The sequence below is a fragment of the Eulemur rufifrons genome, chromosome 7 (genome assembly GCF_041146395.1).
Source record: "Eulemur rufifrons isolate Redbay chromosome 7, OSU_ERuf_1, whole genome shotgun sequence".
Taxonomy (NCBI): Eukaryota; Metazoa; Chordata; class Mammalia; order Primates; family Lemuridae; genus Eulemur; species Eulemur rufifrons.
In genome coordinates, this window is record NC_090989.1 from 11571575 (window position 1) to 11589395 (window position 17821).

At 45.5% G+C, this 17821-nt stretch overlaps 2 protein-coding genes across 9 annotated transcripts in view; both read right to left on the minus strand.

Annotated features, from left to right (window-relative positions):
- The window catches only part of IL10RB (interleukin 10 receptor subunit beta), a 45853-nt gene extending 42803 nt beyond the window's left edge, over window positions 1–3050 (minus strand). For both annotated transcript variants that reach the window (XM_069475000.1, XM_069474999.1), the window contains exons 1-2: window positions 3002–3050; window positions 1621–1744 (exon numbers count right to left, since the gene is read on the minus strand). In XM_069475000.1, the coding sequence (XP_069331101.1) occupies window positions 1621–1744; window positions 3002–3050 (173 nt within the window). The remainder of the gene's footprint in view (window positions 1–1620; window positions 1745–3001) is intronic.
- A 733-nt stretch (window positions 3051–3783) lies between these two features.
- Window positions 3784–17821, minus strand: part of IFNAR2 (interferon alpha and beta receptor subunit 2) — a 34662-nt gene continuing 20624 nt past the window's right edge. For 2 of the 7 annotated variants that reach the window (XM_069474993.1, XM_069474992.1), the window contains exons 7-9: window positions 15703–15871; window positions 9313–9443; window positions 3784–5919 (exon numbers count right to left, since the gene is read on the minus strand). In XM_069474993.1, coding sequence (XP_069331094.1) covers window positions 5197–5919; window positions 9313–9443; window positions 15703–15871 — 1023 coding nt within the window. In that variant the 3' untranslated portion in view covers window positions 3784–5196. The other 5 variants (XM_069474994.1, XM_069474998.1, XM_069474996.1 and 2 more) reach the window with 5 other exon arrangements.

Sequence of the window (17821 nt, forward strand, 5' to 3'; positions counted from 1 at the left end):
CAGTTAATAACCACCTCTTGCCCCTACGTCTTCATGAGGTCACTAGGACCCCTCACCTAAAACCAAGTGCCCCTACTATGATGGCAAAAAAGCAATCACAGAACACCAAAAAACAAACTACAGGGGAGAGAGAGAAAATGAGGGAAGTTAATTTTCTAGTGAAATCTCTATGGCTGTCCAGACTGAGGGGAGAAAACACAGAAATGCAATGATAAAACCAATCAGTACTAGAAAATGCACCTCAGGAAAAAATAAAGTGTAGAATGACCCTTCTTAAATTCATGGTACAACTGACAAAACTGGACTATGGACTATAGATTAGATAAAAGTAATTGTATCAATAATAAAGTTCCTGAGCTTTTAACTGTAGCGTGTGATGTGAAAGACTGTCCTTGTTTTTGCAAAATATACACTGAAATATTAAGGGACAAAGGGCATGATGTATGAGAGAGAAGGAGAGGGAAGGGAGAGAGAAAATGTGGCAAATGTTACAATTTAGTGAATCTGGCTGTAGGCTATCTAGAAATTCTTTGTATTATACTTGAAATTTTGAAATGTTCTGTTAGTTTGGAATTATTTTGAACTAAAAAGTTAAAAAGAAAACTACTAACACGTAGACATATTTATTCATCCTTCTACCTCTTCACTGACTCAGGAGGCCATGAAGATGTTTGTAAAATGACAGCCAGATGGGAGTGTGGGATTAATGGGACCCAGGACGGAATTTCCTTCCACCTCACTGAAGGACTTGTCTATCTGCGTATGTTTCTGAGTCACATAAAAAGCAAGAATGTTGGCTCGTCAGCCTTTGGCCTCCTGCTGCTGTTTGCACCTGACGTAAAGGTGTGTCACCTGCAGGCCAGCATGTGGTATATGGTGGCAGGCTGCCAAGGGAGCACTGGCATGGATTCCCTTCGCCAGGCACAGGGAAATACTGACAGGCAGGAGAGGTAGAGGGAGTTCAGACCACCGCTGAGACGATCAGCTAGGGTGACACTCACTCTTCCTTCATAGTGTCTGCTGTTGTCAGAGAATGGAGCTTTTGACAGCCAGTAGCTGTCTTACTTTCAATTTCAGGAGGTGGCCACGGGAGTAACTGAGCGCCCACTATGCAAATTGTGTGCGCCCCAAGGCACTGGGGTGTACTACTATATCCACTGCAGGGGGGCAGGTGGCACTTGGTAGCAAGGGTCTTCCTGACTGCTTTGCATACCTCAGCTTCCACTCATACATTGTTGACTTCTAGCAACACTAATCTGGAGACGACAGCAGTAGCACTTTCCTCTTACATATATCAATTGTGACAAACAAACTAGGTTCTACAGCACGAGAGGCTACCGACTGTGGCTGATTACATCTTACATACACATGATACAAGGTCTATATCTACTAGCAGCCTAGTGATAAACAAACCATGAACCATCACAACAAGAAAACCTAAAAAGGAAAAGGTGACCACAAGAATTTCCCAGACAGAAAAAGGCCAGGAGAGAGGCTCCCTAAGGGCTGTCATGGTCACATGGTGACAACAGTCACCCTTTCCTCCTGTGGCCCAGCCCAGCAACCAGCCCAAGGCCCCCTCCTTAGCTGCCTTCCTACCAAAAGCAAGGCCAGACTCACCTGTGGTACTGGGCTGTGAAAGTCAGGTTCCCTTTGGGAAAAGCAGGCGACTCCCACTGCAGAATGTTCTTGAAATTAACTGAATTCATTCTGACATTTTCAGGAGGTGGCACCATACCCAATGCTGTAAAAATAAAAGAAAAAAATTGCAACTTTTTTCCTCCAAAAGGTAGCCCATGAAAATGACCATATGAAAATGACCACTTGGTTCTCCCCTCCCACTCCATGTCTTCAAATATCACATGGGTGAGGGAGGGAGAGAGAGGGAGATTTAGCTGTATGAGGAATCTGGATTTTATTTGAAGAGCCACGAGAAGACATTTGGAAAGGGGGGTGGTGGTGCCAGGAGTGAAGTGGGGACAGATGAAGGGGATTTGGATTTGGGTGGTGGCAGAAAGGATGGATTTTAGATATATTTCCAGAAGTATAAACTCTAGATTTCCTGACCCATTTGATGTGGAAAAGTCAAGGTTAAGGTCCGCTTCTGGCTTATGCACCTGGTGCCCTGATTGGGACTGGGGCAGGGAGCTCACGAGTCCCCTTGTAGCTGCATTAGGTTGGAGATGCCAAAGAGACGCAAGTAGGGATGTCAGAGGGACAGCTGGCTGAAAGACCCCAGAGGTCCCACAGAAAACAGATCTGGGCTAGAGACAGAAATTATCTGTAAACCTTTTAATAGAAAATTCTAAACATATGCACAAGTAGAGAGAAGAATAAACCACTTGCTATCAGCCAAGTAGTACCAATAGGGATTTGAGAGTTATGGCCCACAGCCGGTATTTAATGCCAGGGTTCTGCCGAAATCCCCCGAAGAACTGCCCAGGGGAAGGAGAGGACAGGGCTCGGGCACGCCCTCGGCTACGCACAGCTCTGGGAGGGGAGGAGGACGAGAGTAGAAACAGCCTGCGAGGCGGGAGGGAAGCCAGAGCGCCAGGGCAGAGCTCTTCAGAAAGGACGGAGGGGGCCATCGTGATGCCTGACGCTGGGCGGTCAAGTTAGAGGACAGATAAGGTTTCATTAGATTTAGAACCGAGAAGCCACAGAGCTGGGCGCTGAGGGGCGAATTCAGATTTCGGGGTGCTGAGGCCTGAACGGGAAGGTGTGGGCAAGTGGAGACGGTGATGTAGACACTTAGATGCTCCGAGATAGAGACGCCGGGAGTCTCCCCCTCGAGTTTACGGCCCGGAAGGTCCGGAACCGGGCGCGGGCTGAGGCTTGCTCCCCGTGGCCCGTGTTAGCAGCCAATTGTGGGTTTGAATCTCCTGCCCCGAGGCCCTGGCGGCGCGACCCGGCACGTAGCCGCTATCCGGACGCCCACGGGTGCCAGCAGGGGTCGCATCTCCCGCGCCCCTCCGCGCGCGCGCCCCCCGCAGCCCCTCACCTGACACCAGCAGGCAGCCGCCCAGCCAGCTCCCGAGGCCCCGCGCCATGGCTTCCGGGAGCCGGGGGGGCGGGGCGACCTGGCCCCGCCCCCGCCGCGGGCCCCGCCCCGGCCCAGGTACCACAGTCCCCCTGCGGGCCCGGGACCCCCGCGCTCTAGGCCGGCGCCCGGCCCGGCAGCCAGGAGGAGGTTAAATAAAGTTAAGTAAATACACTAAAACTCCACCCCGGGGTGAGAGCTGGATGGTGGAGTCATGGGCGGCGGCAGGTTCTCTTCAAACCACTCCGCACGCCCCAGGGTTTCTCCCGCCGACGGGCACGCCCTCCAGATGCCCTCTCCCCGGGGAGGGGAGCTAACAGCACCCGTCAGCAAGCCCAGTTTGAGGGGGCCTTCCTTACCCTCCCTTTCCCCAGCGATGAACGACACAAAACTAGGTCGTTTTATTTCGCAATAACTAGTTTCTTCCACGAGACTGCTGAGAAAGTTTTAATTTCCTCTTTTTAAACTTGATCGGTGGTGAGCTTGGAAAATCCAGAGCCGGCCGACGTATTGGGTAATGCACAGCACGGCCAGCGTTCTGGCGCCGGTACACTCTCGGCAAGGGCACTGGGGGACCGCTCCCGGGTACCCGGCAGGCCACCGCGCGCTCCGGGCTGGTGCACCCCTCGAGATGCCAGCTCGAGCACGATCTGCAGCAGACACGCACTGGCCAATGAGAAACAACTCTGAAGACCACACCAAGTTTGTATTAAAAAGTATTTTTATATTACCCTTTACCAGCCTCCAACCATGATACAAAATTAAAAAAAATACACACACACACATACAAACAGCCATAAAGAGATTATACCAAAATATCAATCTGGAAATCTTTCAGAATACAATAGATGCATTCAGAGGGCAGAGAAAGGGACTGTGTATACAGCAAGATCTCTTTCCTATGGAATTCCTTTAGATCATTAAATAAGTGCTTCCCTCCTCACAGCCTTCTCCCTTTTGAGTTACTTTAAAGCAACTACACAGATAATCCATTTAAAGTCCTTGAACTAGGACTCCTATAATTTTTGGTTTTCCGCTTTTGAATGGGCCCAGCACAGAGGTCTGAGAGGGGGAGGAGAGTGAGACAGGAAAGTCTTCTACCCTTCATTCGTCCTGGGAGCCTCTGGGGGTTGCAGCACTTCCACCTGAGTCTTTATTCCTGGGTGTTTTCTAATCTTTCTCCTAGATTCATAGGCTCTTGGAGATTACCTAGGGTCACATTGTGAAATCGCAGCGATCAGATGTCTGAGTCCCAGTCCTTGTACTGTTTGCTACATGACATTCTAGAACCTCACTTCTTTTTTTCTTACTGATTCATAGGAACTGTAATCACATGTAGGACATTTGGAATCAGCACACGAAGCACTTTTAAAACTGTCGAATATGATGTCTGGGACTTGTATGCCATAATTCTTCTGAAGACTTTGAAGCACTTCTGCTTTTGTGCTTTTTTTTTTTAATCTTAAAATATGGCACTGAGATTTTATCCCTGTCCCCTATGCAGTGTTTCCTCTCTCTGGTAGTCACCTGCCTGGAGTCTGTCTTCCACACTCACACTAGGGAGGGCCAGATGAGGTGCAATTCTCAGAGTGAAGGAGACAGAATATGACATGGGCGAGGTGCCCAAGGCCCTTCCCTTCTCTCCAGCTGCCCTCCCGCCCCTCCGCCTCCTTTCCTGCTGGCTCTGCAGCTTTCCTTGAGCCTGCTGGCCTCATGGGCTCTGCTTGCTAAACCCTGCTGACTGCTGCTCTTAGGAATCCCGTCCAGTGTTTTCCTTTTCTTTCCCCGCTCCCACCCTGGCCCAATTTACTTCCCAGAAATATCACAGGGCCCTGAACCAACCCTGAAAACCACATGGAACCCTGCTTCCTGGGAAATATTGCACATACATCATAAGTGCATTAGTGTGAAGGGAACCGCACAGCATGTTCCCTTCAAAGTGCATCACTTTGAACATGTAAACAACGCACCGAATGATAATATGTTCCCCATCCTGGGGATTTGCATAGATGATGTCACCGGGAAGAAGGAGACATACTCTACAGTTTCCCACTCCTTCCCTCAGAGAACACTTGCAGACCACAAACCAGCAAGTTAGGGTGCAAGGAGCGAGAACTCTGCAGGAACTTGTCCAAGTTCATTGAATAGTTGTGGAGTCATCTCATTATATAACCATCCCCAAGGTCAACATCCGACTCTGAAGTGTCACTTTTATCAGACGGAGCATCTTCAGGCCACAGGTGCTCTGAAGAGGGGCTGAGATAGGCTGTCTGTGTTCCTTCCCCACTGGCCAGCAGAAGGCTTGATTCTTTTTCGTCTGCCTCCTCTGGGCCAACCGTCTCTTCCGGAAGAGCTGATAATATCAGAGGATCTTCTTCTGAGTTGTCACTGTCATCACTGTCATCGTCGTGGACCCTCATGAGCACAGAGTTTAAATCCACATTGAAGATAATTCTGTCCCCAGACTGCTCAGTGGAGCTGCTGTACTCCTCAAAGGGGTCCTGGAGGGGACTCTCTCTCCTCCCATAGGGCCCACTCGTGTGTTCCAGCTGCCAGGGGTCATGCCCTGGTGTTGTGGGGGGCTCCGCAGCAGCATCAGGCAGGTCAGGCTCCTCGGAGGAGTCTGGGTCTACGAACTGGGACTCCTCGGAGGCCGCGGAGGCGGCGGAGGCCTGGCTCAGGGGCCTGACTGTTAGCCCATGCATGGTGTAACCACCGGCGCTTGCTCTGGGGGCTGCTTCGTTATCGCTGTCACTCTCATCATCATAATTGTAATCCCACACTTTCTTCTTCCTGTTGATGTAAATGACCTCCACCATATCCATAGCTTCCCACGGTGGCAGGTCGGGCAATATCCAGGCTGAAAAGTTATGAAAATTCTTAAAAAAAAAAAAAAATCTGTATCAGCTGTGAGTGTTTGCTCTTTACGTTTTACATAATCAAACTTAATGAGCTGGGTGTGGTGGCGCACGCCTGTAGTCCCAGCCACGTGGGAGACTTCAGGGAGGACTGCTTGAACCCAGGAGTTTGAGGCCGCAGTGCGCTATGACTGCACCTGTGAATAGCCACTGGATTCCAGCCTGGGCAACATAGCAAGCCCCTCGTTCTAAAAAAAAAATAAGTTAATTAAAAAAATTAAAAAATAAATATAAATTTAAAAAACTTAATTGTATGAGATTGACTGCATAATGATGCAGATGATGATGATGACGACAATAATCACATCTAACAGTTACACAGTACGTATGATCTGCCGGGTGCTACTCCTAGTGCTTTATACATAATTCACTTGGCCCTCACAGCTGCTGTATAAACTAGGCTTACTATTCTTATGCCCCCTCTACAGATGAGAAAATGAGGTGCAGAGAGGTTAAGAAACTCGCTCTCGGTTCATGACAGCTGGATTTCAAACCAGGATGGTGCCTGACCAGAGACTCTATTCTGACTCACCCCTCCCCACTTCCTCTTCCTTGGGTGCTGCTTGCCTGTTCGAGGAATCTATCCATTTAGGCTGGACAGATTTCAATTCTGGATTGCCAAAACATTCTGCAGTGGTGTCAGGGAACTGTGGGTGAGGGAAGACTCTAGAGAACTGATTCTAGTGGAGTTAAAAGGCCCAGAGAAATAATAATATGCACCCTCTGGCTTAGAGGACCTTAACAATACAGATGGCCCCTAAAGGGTCAGGCATGGGGGGGAGCAGGGAGACTGAAGCTGTTCTATCCCAGCCCTGGGAAGAAAACACTGCCAGGACCCAACTCCAGAGAATAGGAGACAGGCTGAGTTCCCCACTGCTAGAAGGTACTATTGTCAAATTGACTTCAGTGGGATGACCGGTGAGAAGGGGGGTCACAAGAATTTTTTCACAGACCTGGAATCCTCACTGGCATGGTTCTCCTCTCCGCCCTCCTGTACCTGCACAGGCTGCCCAATCTGCCAAACCTGCCCTTCCTGTACTCTATCCAGACCCAGCCTTGGGGTAAAATTTTCTACTGGGTTGTTTATCTTTTTTCTTATGGACTCATGGGTGTTCTTTATATAATTGGTACACTAATTATTTGTCAATTATTTATGTAACATATATTTCCCCCCAGTCTATGGTTTATCATTTTACTCTCCTTATGATGACATTGGGGTGAAAAGAAATTCTTAATTTTAGTGTAAGAAAACTTATCAATTTTATTCCTTTATGGCTTTTGTTTTTTGCATCTGAATCTTCCTTAGCCCAAAGTCATACAGAATCTCCTATACTGCCTTCAAAAACGTTCACAGTTTTGCCTTTCACATTACAGTCTTTAATTTACCTGCAACTGATTTTTGTGTATGGTGTGAAGTAGGGATCCAATGTCATTTCCCCCTGTATAGATGACATTTATTGAACAGCCCTTCCTTTTCTCACTAATCTACAACACCCACTCTGTCATTAATCATGTTTCCATACGTGTAGGTCTGTTTCTGGGCACACATTTGAGAAGGTCTTTATTAATGTTTTTCAATAAGATTTGATAGTGCAAGCATTTTTTTTTTTTTTGATACAGGGTCTTGCTCTGTTGCCCAGGCTACAGTACAGTGGCATGACCATAGCTCACTGTAACCTCAAACTCCTGGGCTCAAGGGATCCTCCCTCCTTAGCGTCTTGAGTAGCTAGGACTACAGGTGCGTGACACCATGCCCAGCTAGTTAAAAAACAATGTTTACAGGGGTCTCGCTATGTTGCCCAACCTGGTCTTGAACTCCTGATCTCAAGTGTTCCTCCTACCTTGGCCTCCCAAAGTGCTGGGATTACAGGAATGAGCTGCTTCACCTGGCCATAAAAATGTAAGCACTTTTTATTGATTTTGTAGGCAACAAATTTGCTAAACTTATTCATTCCAATAATTTCCCTCTTTTAACAACTATTACTGCTTAAACACAGATACACAAACACACTAGGCCTAGAGTGTTCTGTTTCCATATTCTAGAGTTTTTACTTAAACATAGTGCAACAATTTTTCATGGAGAAATACTAGACAGACACAAGACAACACCATGACAAGAAGAGTGCATTTTTATCAACTGTGGAGGGATATTTAATTATATTCTCCTAATTGAAGAAAGTAGGAGAATTGGCCGGGCGTAGTGGCTCACGCCTGTAATCCTAGCACTCTGGGAGGCCAAGGTGGGTGGACTGTTTGAGCTCATGAGTTCGAGACCAGCCTGAGTAAGAGGGAGACCCTGTCTCTACTAAAAACAGAAAGAAATTATATGGACAGCTAAAAGTATATATAGAAAAAATTAGCCGGGCATGGTGGCGCATGCCTGTAGTCCCAGCTACTCGGGAGGCTGAGGCAGGAGGATTGCTTGAGCCCAGGAGTTGGAGGTTGCTGTGAGCTAGGCCGACGCCACGGCACTCTACCCTGGGCAACAAAGTGAGACTCAGTCTCAAAAAAAAAAAAAAGAAAGTAGGAGAATAATGTGAATGGGTTCAAACATAGAAAAATAAGATATTTCTGGATGAAATATTACAAAACTAATATAAAAAGCAAGCAATCGGATAGGAATAACGATACATGATGGGCAAAAGCAGTCGAGTCAAAAGACATGGGAGGTTTCAGAAACATACAAGATCAGTCCCCAGACTGGGCTGAGTAAAGGCTCCGGGGAGAAGCACAGAAAAGAAAGGAAGACAAGTGACGGCTGTTTTCACCAATAACAAAAATAACACAAATGAGAGAAACTGTGGGAGACTGTTATACACATGATAATGAACCAAAGAAGTAAAAATGATTAATCACTGTCAGTGGAGCTCTGGAGAAATATGTGCACCAATACATCGCCACTGGCATTATAATTCAGTTCTTTATAGTATCTTTTTATAAGGTAAATCTACTTTGTGTATATGTTCCACTGAAGTAATCCAAAATAAAAAGATAATCTATATAAAAATGTTCATTGCACTATTCATAATGGTCTAAGAAAGAAAAGGAAAAAAAAGAAAAAGAAATCAGTCCAAATGCCATATAGCTGAGAAATGGTTTAGTGTAAAATAGTACATTAATAGTAATGAAATTCTAATGATTATTATAAATAATGGGTGGAAAAGTATAAAAAGAAAACAGAAAATGCATGGATATACTTATAACTGCAAAATACATGTATACAGGGATGGAAAAGAACCCAGCACCCTGGTGCTTTTAGAAAATGAGATTTTCTTCTGTGAAAAGATTTAGGTATATAACAAAAATTCTTAAGTTAAAATAAAAAAGATAGAAATTTTTAAAAAAGCTACATACCAAGACTTTGGGAATTTTTTTTCTCAAGCATATGTAGCCAATCCGTTTCAGTACTACTATGGTGCTTGTCAAGATCACTGCTATCAAAAACATGGTAATTATTCCTCCTATTTTGCCAGATTCTGAGGATTCTGCGGATGAAAAATTAAGTGACTTTATTTCAAAAGAAGTCCAATAAACGATCACAGACGGGAATACATACACATTGGTCTGGTGTTAGAGGGTGATATCATGAAAGCAAAAGTTTGAAAAAAAAGTTTTGTATTGCTGAATACCAAAGAATGGAGATTCATCCAAGTGTATATATTTTAAACAATAAAATAGATTTAGCTTTTAAAAATACAGGTGCTCTCAGCTTGTGTTCTATAACTGTACTGTCCAATACAGTAGCCACTAGCTGTGGCTGCTTGAATTTAAATGATCAAAATTAAACAGAATTAAGAGCTCAGTCCTTCAGTCCTATGAGCCACATGCCAATGCTCAACAGCCACATGTTAGCACGCGCGCAGGCAGGAGGAGGGAAAGGAGAGTCAGCCTGAATAAAACCAACTGGCTCAGTGTGACGCTGGACTTCAGCCGTGCCCGGACCCCAAATCAGGGCTCTGCAGAACCTGCCTTGCTCTACTAACAGTTCCCCTTGGTTTCTTGCCAAAATTCCTTTTGGACAATTTCAACTTTCTGACCGAACATAGCTTTTTTCCTTAAGTCTTAATGGACTGAGAAGAAATCGGTAGTGACGTAACTAAGGCTCTCTTAAATTTCCAGAAAGACCTTTATTAATATTAATCCTATAACTACAGCCTCAGGCAAAACAGACAGAGGGGAGAAAAGAGGAAGTATAAATGGATTGCATACTTTCAGTCTTTCAGGTTAAAGCATGAATGGAAAGGAAGTCAGTAAAGATCCCTGCACTGCTAGAGAACACAGGACTCACGAAGTCACCCTCATCCTCATCGAGAGTGCATGAGGGATTGTCATGTCAGTGACAGTTCTAGACTCAGATTTAGCCCCAGAGGCTCACCTTTATGACACAAAGGTATTACACGTATCGAGCTTACATTCCTGAAAAGGATACTGTAAACCAAAATGATTTCATTGGTGACGCAATGGCACAATACTGAGATTCTGACTCATCTACCCATCCAACTTTCAGAGGCTAGCCACAAAGCACCATCTGTCGTCTATTTAACAGGACATCCTACAAACCAAATTACGTAAATTGCAGTTAATAGGCTAGGATAATACTTCTCAATTTGGGGTATTTTCATGCGACTGAGTGTTGTTTATGAGAACTTAATATTTTTGTTTTTAGCTTGATGACAAATTATGCCATGCAGGCTATTTTTAAACATTCCTGTTTGAAAAAAGATGAATTCTGCCAGTGCTCCTACTCAGAAAGGAGAAATTGTCATTAGATGTTATTGCTGTTTTCCACATTCTTCTTTGAAGATGAGTCAGATCAAGCCATCTTGGGATGGGGAGACCAGGTCATGTCTTCAAAAATTTGGCCTTGGACACACCTGTCTTTCTCCAGACTCATTGTTGAGACTTTTTAAACAAAACACAAGGAACCTCACAAGCAGAGGGCTGAGCTAAGCAATAGGGGGTTGGTAATATCTGATTATAATTACCTTTAATGGAAAAGAAAAAGAACTTTGTCAAAAGATTGATGATGATTAACATCAGTCTCCTGGGGCTCCTCCTGTCTCACCCCTCTGGACCAAGCACCGCCACCTCCCACTTAGATCACAGCAGCATCAGCCCCGCCCTGGCTATGACCTCATGGCCTCCAGATGCTCCTTTTACATCCTAAGTCTGATCACAAGGAGGCAACCTGCTCTCCACCCTCTGAGGGGGCCTCATCTCTTACAATGGCTCCTAAAGTCCTACCTCATCTAGGGTCCTCCACCCTTCTCTGACCCAAACTGTTACTACTCTTCCCCTGCTCGGTTCAATCCTGCCATACCTGCCATACCGTGCCAGGCATAACCCTGCCTCAGGGCCTTTGCACTCGCTGGAGCCTCCATGTGGTGACTCACTCCCTCACCTCCTGCATTAGTTTCCTATTGCTACTGTAACAAATTACCATGGAGTTAGTGCCATAAGACACTGTAAATATATTATCTTACAGTTCTGGAGGTCAAAGGTCCAAAATGGGTTTCCCAGGGATAAAAATCAAGGTGTTGGCAGGACTGCATTCCTTCTGGAGGCTCTAGGGGAAAACCTATTTCCCTGCCTTTCCCAGATTCTAGAGGCCACCTGCATTCCAGGGCTCATGGGATAGCGACAGTTTTATAGCATCTCCAAGTCACACCCTCTGATCCTTGCTGCTGTTGTCATGGCTCCTTCTCTGACTCTGAGTCTCCTGCCCCTTTCTTTCCCTTAGAAGGATACTTGTGCTTACACTGGGTCCACCTGGAGGATCCAGGATAATCTCTCCATCTCAGGATCCTCAATTTAATCACAACTGCAAAGCTCCTTCGCCATGGACGCAGCCTGTTCACATCTATGGGATTAGGAAGTGGACATCTTTGGGGGAGCTATTATTCTGCTTACCACATCTCCCCTGGGTCTTTACTCGAATGCTACCGTCTCGGGACGGTCCTCCCTGGCCATCTGTGGTGGCTGCTGCAGGTGTCCCACCCACGTCCTTTTTACCAGTGTTCACCCCAAGTGCTGCTGCACCTGTTGGCCAATACATCTTCGGAGCTGATCCTTCTCTAAGGAACTTCCCTAGGCCAAAGCGGGGCTGCCTCACCTGGAGGCCGTGCCACAGATCACCACCGCTAACTGACTGACCAGCTGACTGAGGGGACAGTCCATGCTCCAGAGAACTCCCTGGGAGCAGGGTCAAGTGAGGCTCAGCTGGGACCACATACTCGCTTTCCCGTCTCTACCTGTTCCCTCATTCTCCTTCTCCAGATTCTGCACCCTCCTCCCCTACCCCAAATACATCCCACTTGAACAAGAACCCCTCCCTGGGCTCTGCTTCTAGGGAATGTGAACCAAGACACTGCCCTACTTAAAACAGCGACCCACCCTCTCCACCTCACACACCCCTCACCTTCCTTCCTGCCTAATTTTTCTCTGTGGTACTTACTGTTACCTAACATACTGCATATTTTACTTTTTTATCTTGTTATGCTGTCTCCTACCGCAATATAGGCTCCCCAAGGTCAGGGATTTTTATCTGTTTTGTTCACTGCTATCCCCAGTAACAAGAATAGAATATGGGTCATACTAGGCCCCCAGTAAACATCAATCAGTGAATGAATAGAGCTTTCTTTCCCTCAGGGCCTTACTAAAAGAACCAACCAATTAATTTTCAGGGCTTGGCAAGGGGAAGGCATTTCTCCAGATCTCTGGGCTAAACTCCTCCCATGCCAGCCTGCCCAGAGCCGCAGTGTTTACTGCTGAGCCTACGCTAAGGCCGGGCTCGTGCTGTCCTTCAAAGGCCCCTCACCATCCAAACCCGTTTGGTTCCTGAGTTGGCTAGTTGAGGGCAGATCAGATGGCAAGTGGACGGCGAGAGAACCTATTTGGTTCTTGCATTTCCGACAAGAATCCGGACACCATGTGCAGTATGTGGATAGTCAGGGATACCCGCACCTTACTCGTCCTGGGTAATGATCAAAGAGCGAAGGCTGACAATATGCAAATAAGGATGGAACGATGTGGCAGCACGCTGTTGCCCGAGCGTCTCTCGGAGGGTGAGATGGAGAAGGGTCAGGGCAGAAAGTGAGTCACCACAGAGCACGTCCACCTCTGGAGAGCCTGTGTCTTCTCAGCAGTGACATCTTCACCTTGGAGGTGGCGATGGAGTTTCAGTTTCATCATCATTCTGACATGCGTACACATGAGTTTGGTTCCTGGCACAGAGTTTCAAAAACCTGTGGAATCCTCTGAGTGATAGGAGTGTCTTCTGTTATTCTTAAGGAGTCTCTTTTAGGGACCATATCTGACAATGAGGTGACATGGGGGTATGGATAGACAGTCTCAGGATGAGGGCTGGTCTCTAGAAAAACGAGCCCCACGATTAGAGGGTTGGAAGTTCCGACTCCACCCCAACCTCCAAGGAGGGGAATGAGGCTGGAGATTGAGTTCAGTCCTGTGGCCATGATTTAATCAACCACACCTACAGAATGAAGCCCAATAAAAACTTTGAACACCAAGGCTTGGGGAGCCTCCAGCTTGGTGAACATGTGGATGTGTGAGGACAGTGGTACACCCCAACTCCACAGGGACAGAAGCTTCTGCACTCAGGACCCTTCCATACCTTGTCCTATGTACCTCTTCACTGGGCTGTTCATTTGTATCCTTGATAATAAATTTGTTGGATTTAGCAATCTTGTTCTGTGTTCTCGGGTCTTGGTGCTCTCATGGCCAAAGAATGACCAGATGCACCAAAGTAAGGCAAGCACGAAAATGAGGTTTATTGAGGAGAGAAAGATAGGATTTTAGGGCAAGAGCAAGATATAGATTTATAAAGCGTGATACATATGCCACAGATGACAACCGGACCCCTTGTCATAGCAGAAAAAGAGAGCTTGGTTACGGTCTGGGTCTTGTTCTATGGTGTCCGAATAGGGACCTCCCATGGTTCAAATGTCACCATGGGACCACTGTGACTGAACAGCTGGGAGTCATATGACCTGAGTCTTACTGCACATGCAGATTTCTCATGAACACAGGACGAGATTGTTAAATCTGACAAAACGGTAATCATAAGTGTAGCACTTTCCTGAGTTCTGTGAGTCATCTTAGCAAATTACTGAACCTGAAGGGAGGTCGTGGGAACTCCTGACTTTGTAGCCGAGTCAGACAGAAATGCGGGTAACCTCGGGACCTGGGACTTGTGGTAGGCATCTGAAGTGGGGGGCAGTCTTGTGTGACTGGGCCCTGAACCTGTGGGGCCTGTGCTAACTTCAGGTATTGTCAGAAATAAATTGAATTGTTAGAGATTAGTTAGTGTCATAGAATTGGTGTTAGGATATAAAATATGTACATTTATTTGGGGTTTATATATATACATATATAATTTTTGAGACAGAGTCTCACTCTGTTGCCTGGGCTAGAGTGAGTGCCGTGGCGTCAGCCTAGCTCACAGCAACCTCAAAATCCTGGGCTCAAGCAATCCTCCTGCCTCAGCCTCCCAAGTAGCTGGGACCACAGGCATGTGCCACCATGCCCGGCTAATTTTTTCTATATATATTTTTACCTGTCCATATGATTTCTTTCTATTTTTAGTAGAGACGGGGTCTCACTCTTGCTCAGGCCGGTCTCGAACTCCTGACCTCGAGCGATCCTCCCGCCTCGGCCTCCCAGAGTGCTAGGATTACAGGCGTGAGCCACCGCGCCCAGCCAGGGTTTATATTTTTTAAAGAGCTATGGACATACCAAATCTATATGCAGTTTTAGGTTTGCCTCCTATACTTAATTGAAATTATAAAAATAACTCAAGCTAAAGATCTGAGATATTTTCTCCTTTAAAATCATTCTGTACATCATTTAGCTTTGAGGAACACCAGAGAATCAAATCATATTACCCTGCGGTCAGAGCTAACATCGGGCACTTTTATGTGCTAGGCAACATTTCATGGAGCTCACTTAATTCACAAATAACCATATCGCTTAAAAGTCATTTCCTTATAAATCTTACTTTGTTTTTATTCTGGTAAATCAGAAGATTCAAGAAGCTTCCATTGGGGTTGGGGAATTTAGAAAGGCTTCTTTGAGGGTGATTTTCATAGATTTTCACTTTTGATTAAACAGGTGGAGACCTAGTTACTTCCTAAGGAAGTAACCAGCAGGGAAGTTTCTAAGTCTGACGTTCTCACCGCACATTTCTCCCTACGGGAGGGAGGTCTGGGCCACACTGTTTACTGTCCTGCTGTCTTTGCAACAGAAGGGCTTTCAGCCTTCATTCGTGACTATCTCATCCACCCTGGCAAGTTTCCCTTTCATCGATGAGCTACGGCAGATAGAGCTGGGCCGCATCTGTGGACCACGCCCAAGCTTGCTGCCTCCATCTTTCCACCCTCTGTAGCATCGCAGGCAAGTGCTGGCAACTCCGCCTCCTCCAGCATTTGGCTCAGACAATGGCCACGCTAAGGGCACACAGCGCTGAATTTAATCCTGATCCCCTGAAATAAAAGCGTTTCCATTTCAAGATTTCTGACCTTATAAAGGGAGCTATCCCATTGTCCCTATGGTATGGCAACATCAAAGTGACTCTACCAGGTAGTAGAGACCGACCGTCTGTAATGTGCCGTCATTGGAAGAAATACCTTTAGCACCCCACAGATTTCAGATTTTTCTCTTTAAATAAGTTTTTGCTGAGAGTAAAAAAGCATGAATTCTCAAAGCATGAATTTTTAAAAACAAACATACCTGATTCCTGGCCAGGGTGAAGGAAGGTGCATTTTAAGGGAGATTTTACTACTGTCGCCTGGTCTGCAGACTCAAAATAAACAGACACACAGTGGTTTGTGTTTGGAATTAACTTGTCAATGACATAGGTGAAATTTCCACTCATGTTTCTTTTCATTTTGGGTATATGCTGTAAAAACAAGCAAAAAATCAGAAGACTATGAATGAGAATTTCATTTAGAAGCAGGCCCTAAGAGTTTCTTTGGGGATTTGTCTTCAAATCTTAAGCAAGTTAGAATATCACAGGCTTGGCAAGAAGGATTTATAAGTCACTTGGGGAGAGCAATTTATCACAAGACTACACATACGTGTATTTATATACACACCCATACACATATATTTGCAACCGTGAAATCTAGTCTAGCAATTTCATCTTACAAATGAGGAAAAGGTCCCCAAAAGGAATAATCTCTGTGATGTCAAGATTATCTTGTCTCATTGACAATGTATGTGTACTTTACACTTGAGAAATGCTTTCATGCATATTAACTCATTTGACTTTGAAAACAGTCTTGAAAGTAGGCATTATCTCCATTCCACGGGTGAGGAAACTGCAGCTCAGAGTGGCTAAGTAACTTCTCCAAGGCCACACAGCTTGTCTGTGACAGAACTGAGGCTGATGTCTGGTTTCCTAATTTCTCCCTTGAAACACCTTGCCTCTTATTTCCCATGTAGTTGTGTTCCGTTTTGGAAGGTTCTTTCATGAATAACAACTTTTGTACCCTGTTTTACAGTTCTCAAAATACATTCTTACTAGCAGTTTTACAGATGAAGATTCCTAGCAGTTCAAAGACAGCATTCTGTAATAATGCTGTCCTGCAAGTTTCTGTCTGGAAGGAGAAGGAGTTACTGAACAAACACACAACTCAACAAACTAAAAGCTTCCCCTCCAGCGGCCACTGCAGATCCCTCCTTCCTTCCATAGAAAAACTCCTTAGTGAGCTTACCCCTCTGTCTCCAACTTTTCTCCTCTCTTTCTTGAATCTACTCCAACCAGGTCTTTGCCCCATGACTCCATCAAAAATACTTTTATCAAGGGCACAGTGACTACCATATTGCCAAGTCCAATAATCAAGCCTCTTCTAACTTGTCCCATTTACACCACTGGACTCAGTAGATCATTTTCTCCTTCTGGAACTTTCTTCTCTCAGCTACCAGGACACATCAATCACTCTCACCTGTTTTTCCTCCTACCATGCTAGTTGCTCCTTCTTAGTCTATTTTTGTTGTTTCTTCCTCATTTGCTAGATCTCCAAATTTTGGAATGCTCCAGGGCTCCATCCTGGACATCTTCTCTTCTCTCTGTGTGTCCACTCCCAGGGGATCTCATTGGGTCTCAGGGCATTCGACATAGACCAAGAAGCCAATGACTCCCCAGGACATCTCTCCAGCTGGAGTTCTCCCCTGAATTCCAGGCTCGGTACATCCAACCCCTGCCCAGCATCTCCTCCTAGATGCCTTCCTTACAGGCACCTCACATTTAATGTGTCCAGAACTGAGCTGCTATCCAACTCCTGCCTGCTTCATCTGTAATCTTCCCCATTTTAGTTAATGGCAACTCCAACTTCTCTCTTTCTCTACCACACCACACATCCAATCTGTCTGAAAATACTACTGGCTCCATGTGCAAAATATGTGCAGAATTCAATGGCTTCTCACCACCCCCTCAACCTCCCAGTGGTCCAAGCCACCACCATCTGTTGCCTGGATGATACCAATGGCCTATTTTTTTTTTCTTAATTTAACTAAGACTAACTTTCTTTAATGAAGACAATGCCTATTAACTACAGTTTTCCTCTTACAGAGTTGTCAATATCCTAATAAGCATAGGATATTTATTTTAGAAATCATAATCTAAAACATAGAGTTAGTAGCTTATGGGTTGAACACCAATGAGACATGATTGAAATATGATAGCTAATGACACTTGATACAGTCCCTGACTCACATAAACCTATTTTCCCCTATTATTTTTGCTTCCTTTTCCTAGAGTGTTGATTATAATCCATGTGAATATTAAAGAAAAAATGATAATAGTCATGTAATTTGCCTATTAAGTGACTACCATCCTAATAGTGTC